General features: G+C 59.7%; 1 protein-coding gene and 1 non-coding gene across 2 annotated transcripts; one reads left to right on the plus strand and one right to left on the minus strand.

Annotated features, from left to right (window-relative positions):
- Positions 1 to 9,243: 9,243 nt before the first annotated feature.
- DNMT3L (DNA methyltransferase 3 like) lies at positions 9,244 to 22,974 on the plus strand. The gene is made up of 12 exons (XM_060641013.3): positions 9,244 to 9,322; positions 9,767 to 9,865; positions 10,082 to 10,126; positions 10,649 to 10,728; positions 10,980 to 11,092; positions 11,725 to 11,896; positions 13,998 to 14,085; positions 15,180 to 15,268; positions 17,770 to 17,845; positions 18,191 to 18,330; positions 20,578 to 20,669; positions 22,546 to 22,974. The coding sequence occupies exons 1-12, from the start codon at positions 9,244 to 9,246 to the stop codon at positions 22,709 to 22,711; spliced, it is 1,239 nt and encodes a 412-aa protein (XP_060496996.2). The 3' UTR covers positions 22,712 to 22,974.
- TRNAR-UCG (transfer RNA arginine (anticodon UCG)) lies at positions 19,360 to 19,444 on the minus strand. The gene has a single exon. It is a non-coding gene; the product is annotated as a tRNA-Arg (tRNA).
- Positions 22,975 to 26,298: the final 3,324 nt, after the last annotated feature.

Below are 26,298 nucleotides of genomic sequence, written 5' to 3' on the forward strand. Positions count from 1 at the left end.
GGGTTTTGTTTTTTTTGGTTTTGTTTTGTTTTTTCCTGTTTGGGTATTCTTTTAGGGTCAGTCTGCTGGTGACAAATCCTTTTCGTTTTCCTTTATCGGAGAACGTCTTGGCTCCTCCTTCATTTCTGAAGGAACTTGTCGCCGGATACAGAACTCTGGGTTAGCAGTTCTCCTTTCTCAACGCCTGAAAAATGGTTCTGAAATTTGGTGTCATTTGAACTGTTTTTCCTATTATAGGTATGACGTCAGATCTCACTGCTTTCAAGACTTCCTCATCTTCAGTTTTCACAAGTTTTACTGTGATGTGTCTCGGTGTGAATTTCTTTGGGTTTGTCCTATTTGGGATTTGTTCGGCTTCCTGAATCTCTAGGGCTTTTTGACTTTTGCCAAAATTTGAGACCTTTCCAGACATCGTTTCTTCAAGCACTTTTCAGGCCCGTGCTCTTTCTCTCCTCCTTCTGGGGTGGCAATGATGAATCCTGTGCTGGAGTCACCCAGGTCCCTTGAGCTCCATTCACTCTCCTCAGTATATTGTGTCTGTGTTGTTCAGACTGGGTACCTCTGTTCTGTCTTCCAGTTCACCGATTCTTTCCTCCAATCCCTCCATGGAGTTATACATTTTTTAAAAATTTTTAGTTATTTAGTTGTTATATATGTAGCTATTATATTTTCATTTCATTTTCACTGGTCTCTTCTTTGTATCTTCTGTTTCTTGTCGAGACTTTTTCTCGACTGAAACTTGCTATTTTTCCATTTCTCATGTGTTTGTCATTGTTCACTGAAGCATTAAAATTTTTTTTAATGTTTATTTATTTTGAGAGAGACAGAATGCAAGTGGGGGAGGGGCGGTGAGAGAAGGAAACACAGAATCCAGAGCAGGATCCAGGTTCCGAGCTGTCAGCACAGTGCCTGACGTGGGGCTCGAACTCACGAACCTCGAGATCATGACCTGAGCCGAAGTCGGACGCTTAACCGGCTGAGCCACCCAGGTGCCCCAACATTGCTATTTTAAAAGCACGTATTAAATACACACTCGTCCGTCCTGTGCGTGGCTGCCTAGGTGGTGTTTGCTTTGACAGAAGGTTCTGAGCTTCCTTCGCTTCCATTTTCGAGCAAGAGGCATCGGTGGGGGGACACCAGCGTGCTCCCTGCTGCAGACCCCAGGTGAGCCAGGTGCGCGTGCAGCGTGAAGTGCATGAGCATTTCTTTAGCACCTGCTCTGTGCCAGGCAGTGGTCCAGGAGAGCAAAACTGACCAAACTCCCTGCCCAGGAAGCTCCTACTCTGGCAGGAGACTATAAGCAAGTGACCCACACTGCATCCGCGGGTGGTGGGTGCAGAGGAGGAAAACAGAGCAGGACAGAAGAGACAAAGGGGCCTGGGGCAGGCGGGGCCAGTGTCTACAGAAGTGAAGCAGCCTGAGCAGACAACTCTGAATAAAGATCCTGAGTAGGGGTGCCTGGGCGGGGGGGGGGGGGGGGGTCCGAGTGGAGAGTTCTCTCTGTGGCTCCCCACTCACAGCCCCCCACCACCTTCGGCCCTCCCTGGCATTCCACTCCCAGGACCAAGGTCAAGCTTGGGCGTCCATCGAACACGCCGGGAGCAAGAGCCCACCGCTTTGAGGCCCCTCAGCCCCTGGAGGGAACCCAGCGTGGGTGTGGGTTTCCAAGGGTTTAACGAGCAGAGCCCCCCTGTCCCCTCGGCACCTTCCCTTTGCCAGGCCAGTGGCGGCGCAGGACCTTCCCGTGTGGCCCCGGCCCTCGGCGGCCTCCCCTCTGCCAGGCCTTCTACCCAGAGCCGAGGGGTGGGCGGTGGGGCATCAGAAGGACCCCGGCTCTGAGCCTCGCCCCTGGACGTGGACCCGGTCAGCCGCGGGTGTGTACCCGGAGCCCTCACTCCTGGGGGGTGGAAAGCACACCACAAGCGGCTGGCACCACAGAAAAGCCCAGAAGGAGACATGCCGGGCGCTGAACAAAGGGGGAAGCACGTTGGGGCAGCTGGGGTCTCAGCAGGGGCTTCCCACGGACAGCCCCACACGGCGGGGCCGTGACAGACGACGGCACGGCAGGACCCCTGATGTGGACTCAGATGGGAAGTGATGCCTGAGCCCTGACGGCAGATGGGGCCAGTGGAGCCGGCACAGGGGGCCCCGGAGAAACGTGTCGTCCTGACCCAGCGGGGGTCATGGTCTCTCATGTGAAGATTCCCCTTTGCCAAGACGCGCCTTCCCTGCTGGCCGCCCCAGGCAGCCCTCATGGCCCTTCCTCTGAGCCCCGGCTCAGCCTAACCTCCCCTCGCCCCCCACCCCTGTCCTCGGGCCCCTGCCCGCCTGGCCACCGGCTCCCGCCCTCCTGGCCTCTGCCAGGGCCCGTCCCGGAGCAGGGCCACACCGTGCTCGCCGAGAGGACAAGGGGATGAGCCTCCCACCCGGCCAGGTATGGGGGATGGGGAGCCAGCCCAGGAAGTGCTTGTGGCCCAGTGCTGGGGAGAGCGGAACCCTTCTGGAAGGAGGGGGGCAGGGTGCTCCACAGCATGAACGGGAAAACACAGAAGGCGCCCCCGAACCAGCGTCCCAGCCTCCCCCCTCCCCCGCCCCCCAGGGCAGACCCTGGCCACTCACTGGCCCTGCCAGGTGTCTGGTGGCGGGGACCCTGAGCCACGCAGTTGTGGACACACTGAGACCAGTGTCCCCCGGGGACATCACTCCCAAAGCACATGTCGGGAGCTGGCCCATCCCTACCTGCCTCTGTCCTGCCGAGTCTGCGGAGAACAAAGGACAGATGTGACCCGCTTCACGGTTGCAGGGGAGGCCCCTGCTGATTATGAGGAGGAAGGGTCGGAAACCACCAAAGTGTCCCTCGACAGAAGCAGGTTAGCGGCCAGACAGAGCTCTCCACAGACGCTGGACAAGCCGGCAGGGGAGACAGGGCGTGAGCACCTGCCCATGAGCATTAACTAACTGCTGTGCGTGGTGACCCAGCGTGTGCGGGGCGACTGATGATTGTGGAGAACACAGAAGGGAGGACGCTTCTGCATCTGGAAGGATCCATAGCCCATGTGAGCCCTGGGTCACTGGTGGGGTGGGGTTCACTGTGCAATCAGGATACTTCAGTATGGCTGGAGCTTTGTAACATGCATCTATATTCATTTTTCTGTAAAAGGTAGAGGATAAAAGGTAATGGAAAATATTCACAAGACCAATCAAAACATCAAATAATTAGAAATAAAGATAAGAAACGTGCAGCACCCACTTTATTTAAAACGCAGCAAGAGGGGCCCCTGGGTGGCTCAGCTGGTTGAGCGTCTGACCCTTGATTTCAGCTCAGGTCATGGTCCCAGGGTCGTGGGATTGAGCCCTAAGCTGGGCTCCGTGCTGAGTGTGGAGTCTGCTTAAGATTCTCTGTCCCTCTGCCCCTTCCTTGTGCACGCGCGCGCACACACACACACACACACACACACACACGCTGTCTCTCAAATAAAAAATTAAATAAAATAAAAAGAAGAAAGAAACAGAAAGGTAGACCATTTTCCTGGATTTAATTTCTTTAAATATTTTTTTAACGTTTCATTTTTTTCTTGAGAGAGAGAGAACATGAGTGGGGAGGGGCAGAGAGAGAGGGAGACATAGAATCAGAAACAGGCTCCAGGCCCTGAGCTGTCAGCCCGGAGCCCGACGCGGGGCTCGAACTCACGGACCGCGAGATCAGACCGGAGCCGAAGTCGGACGCTCAACCGCCTGAGCCACCCAGGCGTCCCCTTAATTTTCTTGACAGTGGATCCACAGCCCAGCGAACCCAGGACCAGCACGTGGCACCGGGATTCCGAGGTCCCCTTTGGGATTCCTGAACACTGGACGGTGCAGATACAGCGCCTGTGCACAGGTAGCAGGCGCCTCGCACTTGATGCCCGTAAATGTGCCGTAAGGACGCTGCCTCTGCATAATGCAGGTTAGCAGAGTGAGTGGAGGTGTCATCGTGGCGCGTGTCCCCCCCAGTCGCCCGGCAGCCCCATTCCCAAGGCCCCCATCCCCCGCGGCAGCCCCGGATGGGGTGCTGTTGAGAAGGGGCGCAGTTCTGGGGCTGGCTGTCTCCAGGAACCTCATCCCCAGGCGGGGGCTGGGGGGCGGCCAGTGGAATCCCCACTTCAGCCAGGAGAGGGGGATGTCTGGTCACTTTTGTGGGTGGCGTGTGCTTACGCTTACACACAGCTTGGAAGGGCATCTTGCGTCTTTCACTCCCGGTCACAGAGTGGCCTTGTCTGGGGTCGTCGGTGTGCAGCAGGAGCACACGGGGCCCGGCCAGCTCTAAGGTGTCCGGGCCGCCTTCTCTCCCTTACGCGCATCCGTCACTGAAGCTCTGAACCCACAGTTGTTCGTCCCGGTGGCCGCCGTGCCCAGCCTGGGGCCAGCGGCCAGCAGCTTCTCCCTGCTTTCGGAAATACGGTCACACGGAGCCTTGGGAACAAGGTCTGGTGGCCAGATTGGCCCAGGACATGCTTGTGCCTGTCCTCTGCTTGGGGATTCGTGACTCCCTACAATGTATAAAGTCTCTGAGAAGTCCTGCGGGAGACGTGCCAAGCCCTCCATCTGCCCAAACGTACTTAGCAGAGAATGTTCCCCTCACAGTGCATTTAAAAGCACTACACGTGAAATTGTGTTCACAGAGCTCCGGGGAATCAGCTCCAGAGTGTCGGGTGGTGACTGGGCTCAGCCTCCCACCCCCCCCCACCCCCCCCCGCCGCAGCCCCAACCCCGCTGCTTGCCATCTAGGGAGGTGTCAAGTCTGCGAGCTCCCGTACCCAGGGGCCGTTTCTGTGTCGCCTCCTTCTGAATGATCTGCAGGCAGCCAGGAGTTCCCCACTGACATCTGGAGAAAAAGTTGGACACTCACACCCTGTTGCTTCCCAGACGCTGCTTCAGGGGACTCCTGCCGCCACCTGCCCCCGGCCCCCGGCCAACAGGCGAATCAGGTGAGTCTCATGCCAGGCCCCCCTCTCTCGGCTTCATTCGCCCGAGGTTCCCCTCCGGTTGCCTGGCGTGGGGCCCCGAGCCCCTCCTGCTACTCCCAAGGCCACGGCAGCAACACAGGACAGCGTGAAGGCTGGTGTGGGGTGGGGGCATCTCTCACCGTTGCCAGGATCCAAGTGTCAAACCTGGTCGGCGCCCTGGAACCGGGGTGGGATCCACCCCCAGACCCAGCTGGGCCGGGGGCCACCTGGAGTCTGCTGGAGGCCCCCAGGCCCCAAAGCATCTGAACCCACTGAGGATCAAGCGGCGGGTGACCCTGCCAGGCCGGAAGAGGGTGTCAGCGGCCATGTGAGAGTCACCATCTGGCCAAGCGGGGCCTAATCACATAGCCCCTGTGGCTCAGAGGGTGGAGGGGCTCCCAACAAGAGTGTCAGTGGGCACCAAACCTGCGGGTGCCCTGGCCATGGAAAGGCAGGGGTAGCAGGCAGCCTGGTCTGGGTTGGGCGGGGCTAGAGAGGTTCGGGCTCAGCGAGTAATTCCCGTGGAGCTGGAGAAGGCCTGTGTTAGGTCCTGCCCTTTGCTCCCACGTGGAACCTTCCACATGTGGGATCCTAGGCTTCCTGGGGTTTCCCTGGGTGAGCACAGGTGTCCGGAGGTCCACCCAGGCCTGGCACCCGTGGCCAGCAGAATGAGCCTGCGCACCTCAGGGTCTGATCTCAGGGGGTGGCCTTGGGGACTGAGCCGGTCACCAAGAGGCCAGCACCTCTGAGGCCTGTTTCCATTCCAGCAGGGTGTCCTCTCTCTGTTCCCTGCTCCGGACAGCCACCACGGGGCACACGGGGACCCCAAGACTGACAGGAAGGCACCTGCCGTGGGGGCATCCCGGGCCACATCCGTGCTTGTCCTCCCACCCCGGGCAGAACCTTCCGTGAGCCTCTGCCTCACCGCTGCCCCTGCCCGCCAGGGTGCTCCTCCTGCTGGCTGGGCCCAACAGTGAGCACACCGTCCCTCCATGGAGCCCCCAGCCCCTTCTGGGAGCAGGAACAGTGTGGACGGGTCAGGGGTTCAGGCGCGATGCTGGGCCAGGCGGTAACTGCTCCTGGCCCTGTGATGATTTTCACTCTGGCATCTTTGTTAAAAAACGAAACTACGCTAAATAAAAGGAGGGAAAAGCAACAAAGACAATTTCCATTTAAAAAACTTAGAATTATATAAGTTATAATGTCTGTATTGCCCAAAGCAACCTACAGGCTCAAAGTAATCTCTAGCAAAACTCCGACGGCCTCTTTCACGGAAATAGAGAAAATGATCTAAAATGTGAACGGAACCACAAAGGACCCCAAACAGCCAAAGCAATCTTGAAGAACAAAGCTGGAGGCATCACCCGTCTTGATTTTAAACTATATCACAGAGCTGTAGTCGTTAAAACAGCTTGATATCGGCCTAAAAACAAACACACAGATCAGTAGACAGACACAGAAAAGAGAACGCAGAAATAAAGCCACGCATACATGGCCAATTAGCTTATGACAAAGGAGCCAAGAATACACACTGGGGAAGGGACGGTCTTCAATCAGCGGTGCTGGGAAAACCCGGCTGCCACATGCAGAAGAATGAAACCGGACCCCTATCTTATACCATCCACAAAAATCAAGTCAAAATGGATTAAAGACTTGAATGTGGGGCGCCTGGGTGGCTCAGTTGGTTAAGCATCCGGCTTGCTCAGGTCATGATCTCACGGTTCGTGGGTTCAAGCCCCGTGTCGGGCTGTGTGCTGACAGCTCGGAGCCTGGAGCCAGCTTCTGATTCTGTGTCTCCCTCTCTCCCTGCCCCTCCCCTGCTCATGCTCGGTCTTTCTCTCTCAAAAATAAATAAACATTTAAAAAAGTTAAAAAATATCTTTTAAAAGACTCAAATTTAAGACCTGAAACCATAAAACCCCACATTTGTGAATTCCGTGTCGATAAGGTGTTAATATTCCAAATATATAAGGAACGCATATAATTCAATAGCAATAAAACAATCTTATTTTAAAAATGGGCAGCAGATCTGAACAGTACATCTTTTTTCACCGAAAACCTACAGATGTCCAACAGGTACATAAAAAGATGCTCAACATCACTCATCAGGGAAACGCAAACCAAAACCACAACGAGCTCACCCTACATCTTCAGAATGGCTAGAATCAAAAAGACAAGAGACGTAGGTGTCGGTGAGGATGTGGAGAAAAGGGAACCCTTGTGCACTTCTGACGGGAACGCAAACTGGTGCAGCCGCTGTGGAGAACAGTGTGGAGGTTCCTCAAAAAGTTAAAGATAGAACCCTATGAGCCAGCAGTCCCACTTCTGGAGATGCATCCAAAGAAAACGAAAATTCGAAAACATATCCGCACCGTCCCCACCCCCGTGCTCACCGCAGCTTTGGTTGCAACAGCCAAGACATGGAAACACCCTAAGTGCCCAGCGATGGATGAATGGATAGCGAAAACATTGTGTAGATGCACCTTGGAATATTACCGTAAAAAAGAAGGAAATCTTGTCATTTGCAGCAATGTGGATGGACCTTGAGGACGTTATGCTCACTGAAATAAGACAGAGAAAGACAGATACCATACGATCTCTCTTCTCTATGTGGAATCTGAAACACACACACACACACACACACACACACACACACACACCCTGAGCACGTAGATACAGAGAACAGGTTAAAGGTTGTCAAAAGGCACAAACTTACAAAGTAAGCAAGTCATGGGAATGTAACACGCAGCATGACGGCTATAGTTAACGACACTATATTGCAAAAAAAAAAAAAAGTCATAATTTTAGAACAGTTTTATATTTACAGAAAATTCGCAGACCTGGTGATACACGGTTCCCATAAACGCCGGAGCTTCCGCATTATTAACTCCTTGTGTTTGTGTTCGTGCGACAGCTTGGTTACAATTAATGAGCCAATACTGATAGAGTGTTAACTAAACGAATACACCACAGTTTAGTCCCATTTTCTTAGTTTTCCCCCGATTCCCTTCTCTGTCCCGAGATCCCACGTGACATTTCCCCATCAGGTCCCCTGAGGCTCCTCTCGGCCGTGATGGTGTTTTGGACTTTCTTTGCTTTTGATGACTATGACAGTTTTCGGAACTTCTAGGCAGGTATTTTTTTAACACATAATTTTCTTTTTTTTTTAAGTTTATTTATTTTGAGAGACACAGAGAGAGAGAGAGAGAGAGAAAGAGAGAGAGAGAGAATCCCAAGCAGGCTCTACACCATCAGCAGAACCCCATGTGGGGCTCAGACTCACAAACTGTGAGATCATGACCTGAGCTGAAATCAAGAATGGGACGCTTAACTGACAGAGCCCCCCAGGCGCCCCCGTGGGCAGGTATTTTGTAGGGTGTCCCTCAACTGGAATCTTCCGGTGATTTTCTCATGGGTAGAGGTAGGGGTCATGGGCTGTTGGCAGGAAGGCCACGGAGGTCACGTCATGTCCAGGGGACATGCAGTCAAGGCAGGCCGTCACTGTTGAAGTCAACCCTGGGCACCCGGCAGAGCCCTGCAGAGTTACACCCCAGCCTCCCCGATTCTGCGACTTTTCACGGGGAAGTCGTCACCAGGCCCACACCCAAACTGGGAGAAAGGGAGTTATGCCCCCTCCCCAGGTGTTTCCCCAACTTCTGCCCAGCACCATAACCGTCCCGAGGGGCAGCCAGGTGGTCCCCTGCCTCTGGGCACAGCCCCTGCGCAATCCCCAGAAGGGCCCAGATGAGCCCCTCCGACCACGGCCTCCCATCGGGTGTCCCCGGGCCTGTCCCACCTGCAGTAAATGCCCTCTGCCTCCTTTTGCCTCACCCCTACTCTGGATGCCACTCCGCCCACGGGCTACCTAGCCTCCACAGATCTTCCTCGCCCTGAGCTTTGCCTGTCCTGCATCCTCCTGCTGGAGCCCTGCCTCCACCCGGGCCTGGGAGCACCAAGCCCTCTAAACCCCGCCCCTGAGTCCCTCCCCCCACCCTCCCCCACTGGGCCCCCAACCCCCATCCATCAGGAACAAGCCCCCTGCCCCCCCATGAGCCCGCACCCTTCACCCCCTGACAATGAGGGTTTTCTCGCCCCTCCCCCGCGCCTCCCCGCCCCCACACGTCACGTCACGTGGCAACCTTGCGCGCCCCCCGCTCCCCCCGACAGTGCTCCTCTGCGGGTCCTGTACCTGTGGCCCCCAGTCCTTCCACCCCACCTGTCTCCTGCTGCTTTCTGGGGAGCCCCTTTCCCTGCGTTCATGGCCCTGTCCCCGCAAGGGACCGTGAGCGTGGAGACCCTGGACGTCTCAGACCCTGACCCGCCAGAGGCGAGCTCCTGTAAGCCCTCTCTGCTCCTCCCAGCCTCAGGCCGGGTGGCCTCCGGGGAGACCACCAGCTGTGGTCTGGGGGACGCCGTGGGAGGAGAGAGCATGGGGGTGTCCAAGGGACCCACGGGGGGCCTCCATCGCCCCACCCCTCCCAAGGCCCCCTGTCCTCCCCTTTGTGGGGAGAAGCCCACCTAGCCCACACTGTGGCGGGGGCCTGGGCAGGGAGGGACGCCGCGGGGAACACACTGAGCCCCCGTCCAGATCGGCGCTCACCATAGGTCCTCCTGGCCCTGTGTCCTGGGTCCCCTGGGTCCAGAGGGAAAGGTGTCACCAAAGGAGGCGGGCGGGGCCTGAGCTGGGGCCAGGGGCTCCCAGGCAGCCGCCGACAGGCCGTTTTCCCCCTCTGTTTGTACGCGTCCCGTTTGCCCATGGGTCTCCACGGCGGTGGCCCCAGTCCCGGAGCCAGAGGCAGAGCACCACACGGACATCATCCTGCTGGGCTCCAGCGAGCCTTCAGAGCTGTCATCCCCCGCTTCCCCAGGGCCCAGCAGAGGTGAGGTGTCTTCCCTTAGGAGGTCAGCCCCAGGCCTGGCGGCGTCTGAGGCCCCAGGCTTCTGGAATAGTCACACCTCATTCACAGACGCCCCAGGCTTCTGGAATAGTCACACCTCATTCACGAGCCCCCTCCACTCCTCTGACATCACATCTGGGCCAGGTTTACATTAGAAAAAGCAGGAGAGGGAAGGATCCCCTTTTGTTTCCTTTTCAGAGCTCATTGCATATGAAGTCAAGGTCAACGAGAGGAACATAGAAGGTGAGCCCTTGCCCAGCCGAGGGGGAGCAGCTCTGGAAAGACTCAGGCGCGGGGAGCCCACCCTGGTGTCTCCCAGATACTTAGAGTTGTGCAGCCAGTTTTAGGGCCTTTTCAACACCCTTGAGAGAGACCCTGTTCCCATTAACAGTCCCTCCCCGCCCCTGCTGCTGCCTCCCCTTTTCAACCACTTTCTTTCCCTATGGATTTGCCTGTTGTGGATTCCTTGGGTTTCCACACGCAGTTCAGGATCAGTTCGTCAATTTTTGCCAAAAAAAAAAAAAAAATGGGGATTTTGAGAGGGGTCTGGGGGCCCTCTGGGGAGGCCTGGCCTTCCAACTGCGGTGTCTTCTGACCCGTTGCCCAAGGTACCTGCCCACTTCTTTAGATCTTTCAATTCTGTCCACGGCGTTCTGTGGTTTTCATTGTACGGGGCCTGCTCTCCCCTTGTTACATTTATTCCTAAACCTGTTGCTCTGCTTGCTGGTGTCGTGACACGTGTTGCACTGTGGGTGCCCACCTTAGACATCTGCATCTGCTGTGGAAGTTTCCAGGTGCACACGCAGCACCCTTTGTTTGAGGGAGGGATGTGCGCTCCGTGCAAGGTAAGCGGGGTGGTGGGGCGGCTGGGAGGCAGGGAGCCTGGGGAGGCTGGGGTGGCAGGACAGGGGGGGAGGCCGGGAGGCAGGGAGCCTGGGGAGGTGGGGAGCCTGGGAGGCTGGGCAGCAGGGAGGCGGGGAGGGGGGAGGCCGGGGCAGGGGGGAGGCTGGGGCAGCGGAGAGGCAGGCAGGGAGGCTGGGAGGAGGGGAGCCCGGGGAACCGAGGAGGCACCGGCCAGGCTCTGCCCCTTGCCAAGGACAAGTTCCTGGGCCACCTGTTCCTGTATGACGATGACGGGTACCAGTCCTACTGCTCTGTCTGCTGCTCCGGGGACACGCTGCTCATCTGTGAGAACCCCGACTGTACCCGGTGAGCCTGGGGGCAGCCCCGGGGCAGGTGCCACCACCCACCGCCCAGGCATCTCCGTCCTCGGGCTCCTCGTCCCAGAGTGTGGAGGACGTCCCCCCAAGACGAGTTCCCCCCGAGCTTCCCGTTTCCATCCCAAATATTTTGTTCGGTGTAGAGCCTTCACACGCGGGAGGCGGGGCATCGAGAGATTTGTGTTCCTGAGTTTTCTCTTTATTATCGTCACCGCCAGGATGGGCGGCACCCTCAGCGGGGACGGGGAAGCGAGGGCTGGTGGTCACAGGCAGGGGCCGGGCAGGGGCAGTTCCCCGTGGAGCTCCAGCACCCGTGGTACTTAATCTCCCTCCTCCCAAATCTGTCCCCCCCCCCCCGCCCCCAGCTGGCGTCCTTGACCCCGACTTCCTGCAGGCTCTGGAGGGTGGGGAAGACGGGCGGCCCCCCACCTCACCGACGGCAGATGGCTCCTTCCTGCCCCTCGAGGTCCCTGAGACGGACTGGACCCCCTTTCGGGGTGACGGCTCCCCCTCGCCCCCGCCCGGTGCCCGTCAGCCTGAGGGCGGCTCCCGCCCCTCGTCCCCCTGCCTGGCGGCCAGCGGATGCCCCTTCGGTCGCTGTGATGTTCTGTTTGGCTCCAGGTGCTACTGCTTCGAGTGCGTGGACACCCTGGTGGGCCCCGGGACCTCGGGGAGAGTCCAGGCCGTGAGCAACTGGGTGTGCTTCCTGTGTCTGCCCTTTCCCCGCAGCGGCCTCCTGCGGCGGCGCAAGAAGTGGCGGGGCTGGCTGAAGGCCTTCTGCGACAGCGAGTCGGTGAGGGGCGGCGGGGGGGGGGGGGGGGGGGGGGCGACCGTCAATTTCCTCACGACGCCCACCTGCGCTGACACCGGCGATGACGGAGCCCAGGCTTCCAAGCAGACGCGCTCTTCTCGTTTTCCTCTCCGGTCCCGGCTCCGCGGGGTCTAGTTTGTGGAAACGACTCTGAACTGGCAGTTTTGCTGCTTCCGAGCGGGGGACGGGGGACCTGGCAGGAGACGGACCCAGCACGGGTTGCCTCCAGGTCCGGCACGTGGGGACAAACACCCAGTCAGAGGGCAGGATGGGTGTGGAGTTGAGGCACAGATGTGGGGCACGGGCTCGGGGCACAGGTGTGGAGCTCAGACTTGGGGCACAGGCTCGGGGCACAGGCTCGGGGCACAGGCTTGGGGCACAGGCTCGGGGCATGGAACGGAGCACAGCTGCGGGACCTCCTGTGGGAGGCCAGGAGCCGTGAGCCAGGCGGGACCTATGGGCTCATCAAAGCAGGTTGCAGTATGTCCCCCAAGACCTAACACCTGGTACCCGAGAGTGTGGCTGATGCTGGAACCAGGGTCTTTGCAGATGAGGTCTTCCTGGATGGGGTGAGGCAGGAGGACAGGTGTCAGAGGGAAAGCGGAGGGGGATGGAGACATCCGGGGGGAGGCTGGCCACACGACACTGCGAGAGGGGCTGGAGTCCAGCCCAGGACTGCGGCCAGGACAGGGGATGCTCGGGGGAGGCAGGAGGACCCTCCCTGCGAGCCCCCAGAGGGAGCCAGACCCGCCACACCTGGACCTGGGACTTCTGGTGTCCACATAGAAATGCGGTAGTGGTTTTGTGCCACTGTTTATATTCACTGTTAGGGCAGCTCCGGGAAACTAAGGCTCGAGAGGGACCACCCCGGGTAAGCGGGTGCCGCGTGGGGCCCACACATAGGTCTGCAGAACTAGGGATCCCCCTGGGCCTCTCAGCCTCCTGTCCCCGCCTCTGCCTCTCCCTCCCCCTCAGCCTCACTCTCTCCCTCAGCCTCTGGCTGCTGTTTGGTGGGAGCAGGTCGGGGGAGAGGGCCGTCCAGGCCCTGGGTGTGCCCGTGCCGGCTCTCACTGGAGGGGCGGGGGGCGCTGGAAGGGGGTGTGTGCTGACCCTGGGGCACCTCCCCACCTCCATGGGCGCCCCTCTCTCCTGGAGCCAGGACTGCCCTCCCACCCCCCCGACCCTTCCCGGGTTCTCGGCCACCAGAGTTCTGGGGACTTGCTGGCCTCCAGGCACAGGCCCTGAGGCTGGACGGCGTGGGCCCCGTGGCTGAAGTGTGTTTATAGTGCTTTTCAGAAAAGGAGACGCAGCCTGGTAGTGCTTTTTTTCCGCTCTATGGGTGGGGTGCGTCCCAGGAGGGGCCATGCTCCCCAGTTGTAGGAAGTTTCCTTTCATGTTCACAAGTGTCCTTAATGCCCCAGTGCTGGGGGGAGAGAGGGAGGAAGGAGCCCCCCGCCGACAGTCACAGCAGAGGGGACCAGGACGCCCCCCCCGGCGCCCATCAGAGCCGCGCCTGTGCTGGACCAGCTGCCCTCCTCACGCCCACCTGCAAACTCACCAGCCCCCCAGCCCGTGGGCTCCAGCCACAGACAGGCCCTTCCCCACGTGGCTCGGGGTCTCCCACTCCGGCCCGGCCAGTGCACGCTCCTGGGGGCGGGGAGTCTGGGGTGCTTGTTTTACAAGTGGGCGTCCTGGGAGGGGTGGGGGGGTTTACCCATGGGCTTTCGGGTCCTTTGTCCTCAGCGGGCAGCCGTGAGGGCCACCAGGCGCCTCGGGGCCCACACTGAGGAAGGACAGTCGGGCGATCCCCCTGCTGTCCATATGCAGGATCCCCCAAGAGATCCAGAGGAAGTGCTTCCTCTTGGGATAGAATTTTCTTCCTCTGCGATCAGGAAAAGCCCCTTGCACCTGCCTTCCCTGTGTTAGAAATGGCCCGGCCTGGGGGGGCCAGCCTGCCCTGAAGGCACGTTCAGGGGTGTCTCCCCTGGTGGGGAATTGCCTCTGCTGGGGCAGAAAGAATTTTCCCTGGGCCTCATGGGCTCTGCAACTGGGCCACAGTGAGAACTGCGTTTTCTTTCGATAGGAGAACACGCTGGAGACCTACAAAACGGTGCCCGTGTGGAAGAGGGAGCCGGTCCGGGTGCTGTCCCTGTTTGGGGACATCAGGAACGGTGAGTGCAGTGAGGTCACGCCGGACCGCAACGGTCTGCCCCCAGGGAGGTCCGCGGGGGACCCGGTGTGTTCAGGCGGCTGGCAGGAAGGGAAGGGCACCAGAGAGAGCAGCGGGAGCTCACTCCTTCAGAATTGCCGACAGGACAGAAAATGCAGGAAGCAAGTATGGATGCGAGATGCCACCAAGCAGAGCTGCGGGGCCCAGGCTTTGTGCAGAGGGCAGCAGTCCAGGCCAGGCCCTGCCCGTGGCCACCCCACACACCTGACCACCCGCAGGGCTCCCTGCCCCTCCCTCTACCCAAATGTCCCAGCCTGTGCAGGCCGGCCACGTGATGCGTCCCAGCCTTGTCCTGCCCATCCCCACCCCCGGGGCCCTTCGCGGACCCCCACCTGCTGGTGCCTTGGAAATCCTGTGGATGCTTCCGGGCCCAGCAGACCTGAGAATCCATGAAAACACTCCTTAGTCTCTGGCCAGATAGAATCAGGACGTGCCCCACTTCCTGCACTGTGCCACCGCGAGCCTCGCGAACCGTGGTCACAGCGGCCCCGCGTGCACCTGTGCTGCCGACGGGGTGTCCGCGAGACATGGGGGGCAAAGCCTGCCGGCTGAAGGGGCGCAGGAGTCACGACCCCAGGCCACCCCGGCCTGCGTCTCCCCACCCAGACCATGCGTCCCTTACTCCCGTTTGTAAGGTCCTTTCTGAACTCGCCTTCCCGCCCCCAGGCCGAGGACTCTCTGAGGCTGTGACGGGGGGCCTGCAGGTCACGCCCGCCGGGTCACACAGCCAGGCTGGGTGACCTCAGCGTGGACACCACGGCCTGGCGGATTTCCTAACCCAGAGACGACACAGCAGCCCACGAAGGCCTGGTTTTGCAACCAATTGCCTGACTTTCTTAAATCCATACTCAGCGGAGTTGGCTGCTTAGCGGGTAGCGAACGGGACCTTCATCCTTCCTGCCGGTGCCCTGTCCTTGAAAAGACAGAGTTTGCTCATTAAGACAGAGACATGTTGTCTAATCAACCCTTGGCCTTTGGGTCTGTGTGGGGCCAACATCGACGCCACCCTTCTGAGCCCTATTTCTCCCCGCGCAGAACTAACGAGTTTGGGCTTCTTGGAACCTGGTTCTGACCCAGGAAGACTGAAACACTTAGAGGACGCCACCGATGTAGTGAGGAGGGACGTAAGTACCGTGGGGTGCCTCCAGATGCCAAGATGAGGGCACACGTGCAAGACCCCCACGGGTGCTGCGGGGGTTGGGGTCCCTGAGCCAGGGTGTGCGTGGGGGGCCCGCAGGAACCGGCGCCCCGCAGGCAGTGGGGGAGGCGAGAGGGGTGTTTTCGCGGCCCCCACGCCGCCCACAGCCCAGAGCGATGGGCCAGAACTCTGGTTCTTGTGGTTGTCATCCAGGGGCCCGATCCCAACACAGATGGGATGAAACGCCACCTGCCCCTTCAGATAAAATCGTGAACTGAACGGTCACTGTTTGGGGGCATTCTCCAAACACAGCCTGGAATGTTCTGGTTCCCTTGAAGGCTGTTTCCTGCTGTCCCGGACAGTGACCTTGGAGGAAGTGCCTAAAAAGTGACTCACTGGCATCCAGCTGGGCCAGGAGCCCTTGGCGACGGATGGCAAGGGTCTGGGAAGCCTCCTCCTGGTGGTCCTGGGACAGGAGTACCCGGTCCTTCGGTCTCTGGGCCCAGGAGAGAGGATTAGAGCCCATCGTCCTGAGAGCCACTAACCGTGGGCAGAGGGTCTGGGGCCAGGAGTGCTGGCCGTGGAAGGGGCCACAAGGAGGGGGCCGACGTGGGGGTTCTGTTCTGCCAGGGGCCGGCCAGGTCCTCACCTCTCTGCTCCCCGTGGGGCCTGGGAGCCTGTGGTCCAGGGGGCTAGCGCCCCGCTCTGGCCATGCCTGGAGAAGCCCCACAGCCTCGTCCCACCGAGGGCTCCCCTGCCCGGAGGCCCCGAGGACAGGTCTCTCCGTGGGACAGGGCACACCTGAACCTCATGACCTTAAACTTCATCACCATGGGCCTCATCCAAGATCCCACACGCTGCCCTCACCCTGACCCCTTGAGAGGACTGACCATTTCGAGAATCTGTCCTGCAGGCACGCCCATCCTGCCTCCTCTCCCGCCCCCGGGACCAGAGTCCGCCCTCACGGGGCAAGGCAGGGTGTGGAACGTGACGGTGACACAGGCCTCCCCTATAGCGGGGCTGCAGGGGACACCAGGGCACCGCCCTGCATGCCAGCTGTGGCTCCCAGACACCCCGTCTTCCTTAGAGAGGCCCACTGCCAACAGCAATGGGCACCCCCTGTCATCCGCAGCAAAACGGGGCCCCTGTTTTCTCAGCGATAACCTGGCCTCTATTAGCAATAGGAACGTGTCACACCCCCTATGACAGCAATGTGGGACCTCTATTTCTGATCGTGACACTGGAAACCTGTTTATTGTAGCCGTGTGTGACACCCGTGAGTGACACCTGTTACCACAGTAATCACGACTCAGGTGCGTGCAGCATCTCTGAGCGCCCCCACACCACGCCTCCTGACCTCACCTCTTTCCACGAGGCCTGTGACACGGGCTGTGCCCTTGCAGCCCCACCTAGAGACGGGGGGGTGGCCGGCTCCCACCTCCTCCTGGCCGTGGGTTTCTGTTCCAGCCCGGAGTGGGGGGCAGACAGCTTGGGGGGGGGGACCGCGTGTTCCCTCCAAGACTCCGGTGTCTTCTCCGTGAGCTGCTTCGAGGCAGCACGTACTGGGGGCCAGCGGGTGGGTGACTGCGGGGGTGCTGGTCTGGGACCGCCCGCCCGTGCTCGCCTCCTTGCCCCCCTCCCCGACCACCCTGCCTGGACAGCACCTTTGTGCCTTTGCTCCGGTCACTAGGCCGTGACGGAGGCCGGTGCCCAGACGCCCCCAGTAGCTCTCGGGGACACGGGAAGGTGCCGGAGGAGGCACAGGCTCGGGGGCTCACCGAGGGATGGGGGCTTTGGTTACGCGGTCTGGGGGACGGCCCGGGGAAGGGGGTCTGCCCTGGGGCAGGACCCGTCGGAAAACCAGCGATCCAGCACCTGGGTCTCTGTTAATGTTCTTTTAGTAGAAAGACGGGGGCTACGATTGTCATTAACGGGAGTCCCTCGGGTCCTGCAGGAGAGGGGCACGTGGGTCACTGTGGTTCCGGAGCATCCTCGTTGGCTCAGGCACGGTTGGAGGGGCGGCTTCCTCCCCCCGCCCGCAGTGACCGGCTGACTGTGGCCGGTCAGGGAAGGCTGTGGCCCCGCTGTCCGCTCCCGGCTGTCACGTCAGGCGCACGTCATACGCTTTCCGGCAAAGCACAGGAAATGCGTGTGAATCCCGGGGTCCGCGTGCCAGCCTTCCCGGGGGCGGGTCTATGAGGCCAGCGCCTGGCACGAAGGGCTCGCCTCACGTTCCAAGTGCCCTGCGGGGGGCTGGCCTCCCCTCGGGTGACGGAGGCCGGGCTCCGTGCGTCCCTGAGGCCAGTGGCGGCTGTGACCTGGGGGGGTGTCACTGCTCCCGCCAGGGCGCTGTGGGGGCTCGGCCTCATCGCGAGCCACTCACCTGGGCGCACAGGTGCCTGCTGCGGTGGGGGCCGCTCGGTGCCCGGGAGCCACCTGCCAGAACAGGCCGTCCCCACCTGCCTTCTGTGTGCCCGTGTCCTGCAGGTGGAAGGATGGGGCCCGTTCGACCTCGTGTACGGCTCCACGCCCCCCATCGGCCACGCCTGTGACCATCCTCCGGGTAAGAGACGGCGGTCTGCGCGCGTTCCCTGGCCGTCTGGTCCCCAAACCCGTTTGCACGCCCCGCCCTCGGTGCTCTGCGTCCCTGTAGCAGGTGCTCCGAGTGGGGTCATTGGCGGGAGGACGCGCACGTGCGCTCCCCACGCCGTTTTCACTGCCCTGTCCCCTCATAATGGGGGGGGGGGGGAGGCGGTCTGCGCTCAGGCCACGGCGACCGGGGCCCTTGAGGCTCAGCTGCTCTGGCGGGGACAGGCCTGCCCCGGGGAGAGGCGGGCGCCGGGTCCGGGCAGTCACCGCCGCGCCCCTCTGCCGCGACCCCACACGCACCCGGACGCCCCTCCCCCAGTGTGGTACCTGCTCCAGTTCCACCGCGTCCTGCAGTACGCGAGGCCCCGGCCGGCCCGCCAGCAGCCCTTCTTCTGGATGTTCGTGGACAATCTGGTGCTGACCCAAGAGGACCGGACCGTAGCCACTCGCTTCCTGGAGGTACGTGCCGCGCTGCGGTCCGGGGGCCGGTCCGGGGGCCTCCCCGGGACAGGCCGGCTTCCTCGGAGCCCGGCCCCTGAGCCTCCTTTTCACCCGGTTCGCGGGGGTCACCGCGCTCCCGGGGCCCAGACCCTTCAAGGTGGCCTTGGTCGGCGTGCCCTGCACGCTGCTCCCGCACTTCAGGACAGGCCAGCGTGGGGCTCTTCCTTTGAGCACACGCACGTCTCGCACACCGCACACACATCGCACGCACTGTCCCTCTGGGGCACCGACAGCCTCGTGTCTTCTCTCCGCCGACCCGAATCCTGACCACGAGAGCAGCCGCCCTGGGCTGACTGGCTCAGGGCCCCGGCCGCAGGGCCCCCCCATGGGACAGCCCCCGGTGGGGCCTGACGCCCCCCTCTCGGGAAGTCTCCCTCATGCTGAGATGCTCACAGAGTCACGGCAGAAAGTCTCGCTGCCCGCCCCGCCCCGTCCCCCTCGCCAGTCCTGTCGCCGGGGACGGTGCTTGCCCCTGCACGCAGGTGTGCGGACGCCCGCCCCGCCGCGGGCTTGAGTCACTTAGCGACCACCCTGGACGGGCCTGTTCTGGGCGGTTTTACTTTGGACGTAAAAAACGTATTTGATCTGTTCCCTAGTGGGAATGGGGTCGCTGTAGTCTTGAGGTCTAACAGACAAGCCCGCGCTGCGGGGCGTGTATGGGGACACTCGTGGGACGGTTCCAGAAGTGACACTGCTGGGCCAAGTTGTGGCATATTCGCTGCTGCACCCACCTGCCCGGTCGGGCTGTCCCAGCCCCTAGACCCCTGCAGGGACGCAGGGCCCACAGGGTCAGGCTGTCCCATGCAGTCTCGCTGTGTTTCTGCCCGTGCGTCACCGCACCTTACGTTCTCCTAGAGTACAATCTGTGAATTATAGTTGTTTTTATTAAAAAAATTTTTTTTAATGTTTATTTATTTTGGGGGGGGAGGGGCAGAGAGGGGGAGACAGAATCCAAAACAGGCTCCAGGCTCCGAGCTGTCAGTACAGAGCCCGACGTGGGGCTCGAACCCACGGACCGTGAGATCGTGACCCGAGCCGAAGTCGGACGCTCAACCGACTGAGCCACCCAGGCGCCCCCTGTGACTTACGGTTTTAAAAGTCATTTTCACAGGGCTGAGCAAAACGTTCCCATGATTCTTCCGCTTCCCTCCGCGTCTGTGGTTATTCTCCTCGTTAGGAAGTCTGGAATTTTTAAAATAGCAACATGCCCCCCTAGAAGCTGCCAGGACCAGGTTTGAATCCTGAATCATTTATCAAAAAAAACAAAACAAAAAAAATCTAAGAGTAAGTGATAGCGGGTCCAGCCACAAGGTGCAGGTTCCAAACCTGGACGCCAGTGATCCGCACACGTAGAGCCCATCAAAAATCCTGCCTTTGGATGGTTTTGCACACACGTTTGGGAGGTCACAACTGGTCCCAGATCAGGATGGCCAGAAAGGGAGCGTCCCGCATTTCCTGTGACGGCTCCCGTCTCGCTGTGGAACATCGCTCCTGCTGAAGGCAGGGAAGATCTAGACATTCGGTCTCCTTCGGCTCTGGCGAGTGCCGGGCTGTCTGGTGTCTCTCTCCCGGCGAGGTGTCTGGGTCCAGGAGGAGGCTGGGGTGTCCACGGGCGGGGTGGGGGGGCCCGGGAACGGTGCACATGGGACTCTGTAGGCTCCCTGAGTCCATGTGGGTGGGGTCAGCCTACCTTGCGTTGGGCGTCAGGGGCCAGGGGGCTTCTTGCCTCAGTTTCTCCTCTAGCCTCTCCCCCTCCCACTGGCGGAAGGCCCGTCTCCCTCCCGCCCCCTCCCCTTCCAGGGCCCTCTAGGGTCCAGGCAGCCCGCTTGGCTCCTGAAACACCGGCACTTTAGAAAACCCTTCGTTGCCAGCAAAGCCTCTTATCTTCCTGAGGCAGAAAGGCTGTTGGCTCAAAGATAAAGGACCCCTTTATCCTTCAGGGAAGTTCACCTCCGAGCTGGAGCCCGTGGGGAAGCCCTGCCCACGTGACCTCTGGGACTGGAAGGTCTGCTGGTAAAGGTTTCCCAGCGATGTCTCAGCCTCCTTCCCGCAGAGGATTTCTAGGAAATCAGATGCGAGACGTCAGCAACGGTGACTGACAGCCACAGTCTGTCTAGAAAGGTGGCCGAGGCCTGTGGGCACCGTGAGGGGCAGAGGTCGTTGCCCGGGTCACGCCGAGCCGCAGCCCAAGTCTCCCTCCCCCAGGCCGACCCCGTGACCATCCAGGACATCTGTGGCAGAACCATCCAGAACGTGAACGCCGTGCACGTGTGGAGCAACATCCCGGCCGTGAGAAGGTGCTCCCGGCGCGCCCCAGGGCCTCGGGGTGCTTGCAGTGGGGGTGGGGACGCCGGCCCAGCATAAGTCTGGGAACGTGGAGTTTTCTAGACGGAGCCATGCCCGGGCAGCCTCCGTGCCCCGGTCAGTGGCTGTGTCCGGTGTGCCTCTTTTCCGCCAGATTCTGGGCTTGATCCAGGTCAGGAATGCCCGCTCCCACTTTGGGGACCTTTCCCCAGCCTCTTGCATCAAGGCTGCCTGAGGCTGTCCCCTCAGGACTTTGCAGGGCCTCCCTGGGTCCTGAGAAGAAAGTCAACTCCCGGACACCCGTCACCTGGCCCTGGAAACCACCCAGCCTTCTGGAGCTCTGCCCTGCCCTGCCCTGCCCTGCCCTGCACACGTGCACACCCACTCCCACCCACCTGCTCACACTCATTCACACACACAGCCTCACACACACTGTCACACTCACACAAGCTCACTCACAGTGCATTTCTGGCCTGTACGAACCACTCAAACACACCAGGCCTTGGGCCCTTCTCTGTTGCCAGAACATGCCTGGGACCATTCATTCTCGTGAGCATCCAGCCCCCCCACCCACGCCCCCTGCCCCCTCCCCTGGATAGCTTTCTGCTCCTCGGACACCCGCCCTCGCTCATCCGTCCTCATCCACACAATGTGCCCCAGAGCCCCTGAGGACACGGCCGCCTCCCTCCCCCACAGCCCACACCGTGCGGCACCTGCCCTGTGGTGAGCCAGTGTTGACGGCATCTGAGCTAAGCCACGCCTTCTGCTTCTGACAGAGAGTTTCTGGAAACTTCTATGCCCCCCCCCCCGACCATGTCCAGCATTCCCCACATTGCAGTGTGGCGTGTGCTCGTGGCAGGAAGTGCCAAGGCTTGGCGTGTGCCAGGCCCACACCCAGGCTCCGTGTTCGGTGGAGCGGAGCGAAGCAGCTTTCCCCATGTCTTCGGAAGCGTTGAGCGTCAGGCCGCCTCCTCTCCCTGCCCTCCTCCCTCTTCCCCACCCCCCGGAGTTCTGCCGGTGCAGGCGCCTGGTTCCCAGAATAAAGCTGGAAGCAGCGTCTTCACGTGGGCCTTTGCCTCCAGGCTCATGTCTCAGTAGCGAGGACAGAGCCTCACGCTCGCTGAGAGTGGAAGCATTGAGCTGAGATGGTTGGCAGCTGCCTGTGGATGGCCACGGCCACGGCCACGGCCACGGTCATCCCTCAGGCAGTAGGCCTGTCCCCGGGGAGGCATTTGGGGAGGGTGCTGGGATGGGCGCCGTGTGTTTCTGCCGCCTCACCTGTGGCCTTCATCCCTAACGTAAACCCAGTGATGTCCCCCGACCCTAGTGTGGGTGCTGGGCACCAAGTCCGTGAAGACTTGAGTCCTACGGGCGACATCAAATCGCAGGCCAGGGTGCACGTGATCTCCCCATGCACCTGCCCCACACACAGGGCCCCCAGCACTGGGGGCCACGGCACCCTCAGGGGACATGCGTGGTACCGTCCTGGGTCTCGGGTATAGGAAGTCCTTGGGAGTGATACACGGCGCAGTCTGGCCAACCTTGGCCGCGCAGTCCCGCCCCTTCTTGTGCACGGGTTTTCTCCATGGTGGCTCTTCACACTGAAAGTGGACTGCCGAGCTGGGCCCGGGGCTCCGGCTGCTCCCCAGAGGAGCCATCTGGTCCCCTGCTGTCCAAGGACTGCTTGTCATTCTACGCTGGCTGGAAAGCTTACGGAAGATGGGTGGGGGCTTCCAAGGATGTCTATTTCCGAGGCCTCTGGATAATCCGGTGGGAGCCCGTGCGCCCACTCACGGCGCCACCACCCCCACCCCTGGGGAGCCTGTGCGGGGCCCGGGTTGGTAATGAGCCTCCTTCTCTCCTTTGCAGCAAGCATTCCGCCCTGGTTTCCCAAGAGGCATTGTCCTCGCTGGCTCAGGACAGGCGGAGAATGAAGCCCCCCGCCCAGGGGCCAGCCAAGCTGGTGAAGAATTGTTTTCTCCCCCTGAGAGAATATTTTAAGTGTTTTTCAACAGGGCTCACTTCCTCTTTATAAATGATTCATTTTACCATGAAAAAAAAAAAAGTCTTCCTAGAACCGGGCAACTTTCCTTGCATTGTTTCTTTTTTTTCTCTCTTCAAACTATTATTTTATTTGGCTGACTTTGGATTTCCCAAGGTGGCCTCAGACAGAGGCACCTCCTGCTCGGTGCGGTGATGCAGGGCCCGGCCCGGCCGGCCCCGCCCTTTCTCATGGGGGCGACATTCTCAGCCTCTAACCTTGGACAAGACCCTGACGTTATGAAGCATATTTGTTGCTGAAAACGTTTGTGTGTGCCGGTTGAGACGTTACAAATATATTCATTGTGGTTGTTACTGGTCATATTCTGGTGTTTTTATGTGCAAGGATAGCCTTTCTTTTATCCCGTAGGACGTGGGAGTGTGTGTGAGGAAGATAGGCAGGACAGGTTGTCACGGTGGGTGTGGCCCGTGTCCCCTGTGCACATGTGGCCCCTGTGGGTGCGTGACTGCCGCCGGCTGAGAGTGAACCCCGCTCCCCCCGATTATAGCCGCACCAAACATCCCAAACCCTTGCAAAGCGTAGACTAGGACGGTTGGTAAACAAAGGGAGAAAGAGCTGAGTGGACAGCACAGAGGCCAAGGTCCGATCCCCGTTCGAGCCCACGGGTGCTCCTTAAACCAGAGGCAATTGCCCGTAGGAAGTGGGATTCCCGCTCGCCACGGGTCCCGGTGAGGACAGACGTGTTACAGGGCATCGACTCAAGCTGGCTTCAAATCACATGTAATGAATCCCAAAGGGACCTTTCCAGATTAGCCAGAAACTCCCCCAAAGTGAGGTAGACTTAATGAAACAGACCCAGCTTATCCTGGGCGTCGCAACTGGGGTGAGGGGAGCCTCGGGGCCCACGCTTTGCGGAAGAAAAGTGGGGTTAAAATTGGGCCTTCTCAAGATAAAAAAAAAAAAAAAATACCTGGAAGGAGAATAGAAGTTGTAATGGTTAATTTTATGTTTCGACTTGGCTGGGCCACGGGGCCCAGATACTTGTTCAAACGTTATTCCGGATGCTTCTGTGAAGGTGTTTTTTGGATGAAATTGACATTTAAGTTGGTGGGCTTGGAGTAAAGGAGACTGCCCTCCATAATGCGGGTGGGTGCTACCGGCTGAAGGTCTGTGTCTCCCCAAGATTTACATGTTGAAATCCTAACCCCCCAGATGGTGGTGTTGGGACATGGGGCCTTCAGGAGGGGACTCCAAAATGGGACCAGCGCCCTCATCCACGAGGCCCCAGAGGGCCCCCTCGCCCCTTCTGCCACTCGAGGCTGCACTGAAAGTGTGTGATGAGGAAGAGGGTTCTCACGTGACCCTGCAGGCCTCCTGACCTCAGACTTCCCTTCTCCAGAACCGTGAGCCACACGTTCGGGCCCTTTAGAAGCCATTCGGCGTACGATAGCGTGTTATGGCAGCCCAATCAGACTGACACGCGGGCCTCTACCGGTCCACCGAAGGCTGACTAGAGCCAGCTGACCTCCTCCGAGCAGGGGATTCTTCAGCAGGCCGCCCGCGGGCTCCCCTCCTCCCCGGGTCTCTGGACAGCCAGCGCACCCCCAAACTGTGGAATTACCAAGCCTCCATGGTCCCATGAGCCCCTTCCTTGAAGTAAGTTTCCCTCTGTATATATAGGCACATCCCGTGGGTTCCGTTTCTCTAGAGAGCCCTGATTAATTCAGAGGCCTTCACGGAGTCCCTAGGAACCTTCTCTCCTGGGTGGACAGGAGGACAATGCTGGGCTTTGATGTCACAGGTCTTGGGTCCAGGGGCTCATTTAGCATGATCTGTAATGGGACAGAGGCCACAGGAGCCCCAGAAAAGGTGGGGAGTGGAGACCACATCATACAAGCACAGATAGGACCTTCCCGGTAGGTCAAGTTCTGGGGCCAGTCTGACAAAAATGCGAGCTCATCACAACTGTCTGGACAGGGTGAGGTGACGGGGGTGGGGGGGATAGGAGGGTGGGGAGGGGCTGACTCCAGGCTGCTTCCACCCCAGGGAACCAGTGCTGTGGGGCCAATGTGTTAGTGTCCACTTTCTTTTTCTTTTCTTTTTAATTTTTTAATGTGTATTTATTTTTGAGAGAGAGAGAGAGAGACAGAGTGTGAGTGGGGGAGTTGCAGGGAGAGAGGGAGACACAGAATCGGAAGCAGGCTCCAGGCTCCGAGCTGTCGGCACAGAGCCAGACGCGGGGCTCGAACCCCCAACCCGGAGGTCATGACCTGAGCTGAAGTGGGACGCTCAACCCACCAAGCCCCCCAGGCGCCCCTGGTGTGTGCTTTCTATCAGACTGCTCCCAAGTAGGGGCCCAGAGCTGCTCAAACAGCAGAACACCGTCGATCCTCAAATACCCCAAAATTCTCCAAGTATTTAATCCCACCCACAGATCCCAAAAGATGTCCCTGTCCTACTCCCTGCAGCCTGTGAATGTCACCTTATATGGCAAAAAAGATGTAGCTGACATTGTGAAATCGAGATGGGGAGCCTGTCGGGAATTACTGGTGGGGGGGGGGGGCTAAATGTGATCACAAAGGTTCTTATGGGGAGAGGCAGAGGGAGACTTGACCTCATACAGAGGAGAAGGTCATGACCCTGGAGACAGAGAAGCAGCTGCAAGCCGCGGGAGCCGGGGGCCACCAAGAGCAGAAGACATGGGAAGTAGCCTCATGTCAAGTCCCCAAAGGAGCTCTGATTCCAGACCTCCAGCCTCCAGAACTTTGAGAGAATACATTTCTGTTGTTTTAAGACGCCAAGTTTTGGTGATTCGTTACGGCTCGCCCAGGAAACTGGCACACGCACCAGAAGGGTGGGCTCTCTGGGACCAGGGACGCCCACATGTCAACAGCAAGGCGCTGTGCCAGACCCCAAGGGAGCTGCTCGGGACAGCTGACAGGAAGCCTGGGTCTCCAGCAGCAAAGTGCAGCCTGCTCCTTCCTCGTCTGTGCCAAGGACTTCCAATTCCCAGCACGAATACAACTGCTGCTTGGTGCCCAGGGAGGCCTGGATGTTCTCTCTCTCCACTCTCTGACCACCTGAGAAACAGGGTCACTGTCAAGGGGAAGAAAGGGAAACCTTTCCTCCACTGCAGGAAGCCTTCAGAGGAATGTTCTGTTTTTCCACTTGTCTTAAAATCCTCGTGCCATTATTGGTGTGAATGTTTTATGTGTATCCGCTCGCAATAGCCACGTATTAAGTCAGCTGCTTTTCTGAGGAAGGTGTTGTAACTGTCTCCGCTCCGCAGATGAGCAAAGGCAGGCACAGAGGAGTTAACTAACTTGTCTCAGGTCACACAGCTCCTGAACCCAACATGCATTCATCAGGCTGAGGTCCCTGAGACTGGTCTTGGGTGCGCCACTTCCCCCAGACCCGGGTCCTGCCCGGATGTCCCTTCCGACCCAGCTGCTGCTCTCCCTGCCACTCCTCTACCTGCTCAACAAACAGCGCTTCCTTGGTCCGAGTGCCCATTCTTGGCTGGCCTGGCAGCAGCACTTGACCTTCTGGGGTCTGCGGCGAGGGGTGGGGGCGCTGCTCAGAAAGCAGAACCTGGTGCCTCCCCACCAGCCACAGCACCC

This window comes from Panthera onca, chromosome C2, assembly GCF_046562875.1.
Source record: "Panthera onca isolate mPanOnc1 chromosome C2, mPanOnc1 haplotype 2, whole genome shotgun sequence".
In the NCBI taxonomy this organism is placed as follows: domain Eukaryota; kingdom Metazoa; phylum Chordata; class Mammalia; order Carnivora; family Felidae; genus Panthera; species Panthera onca.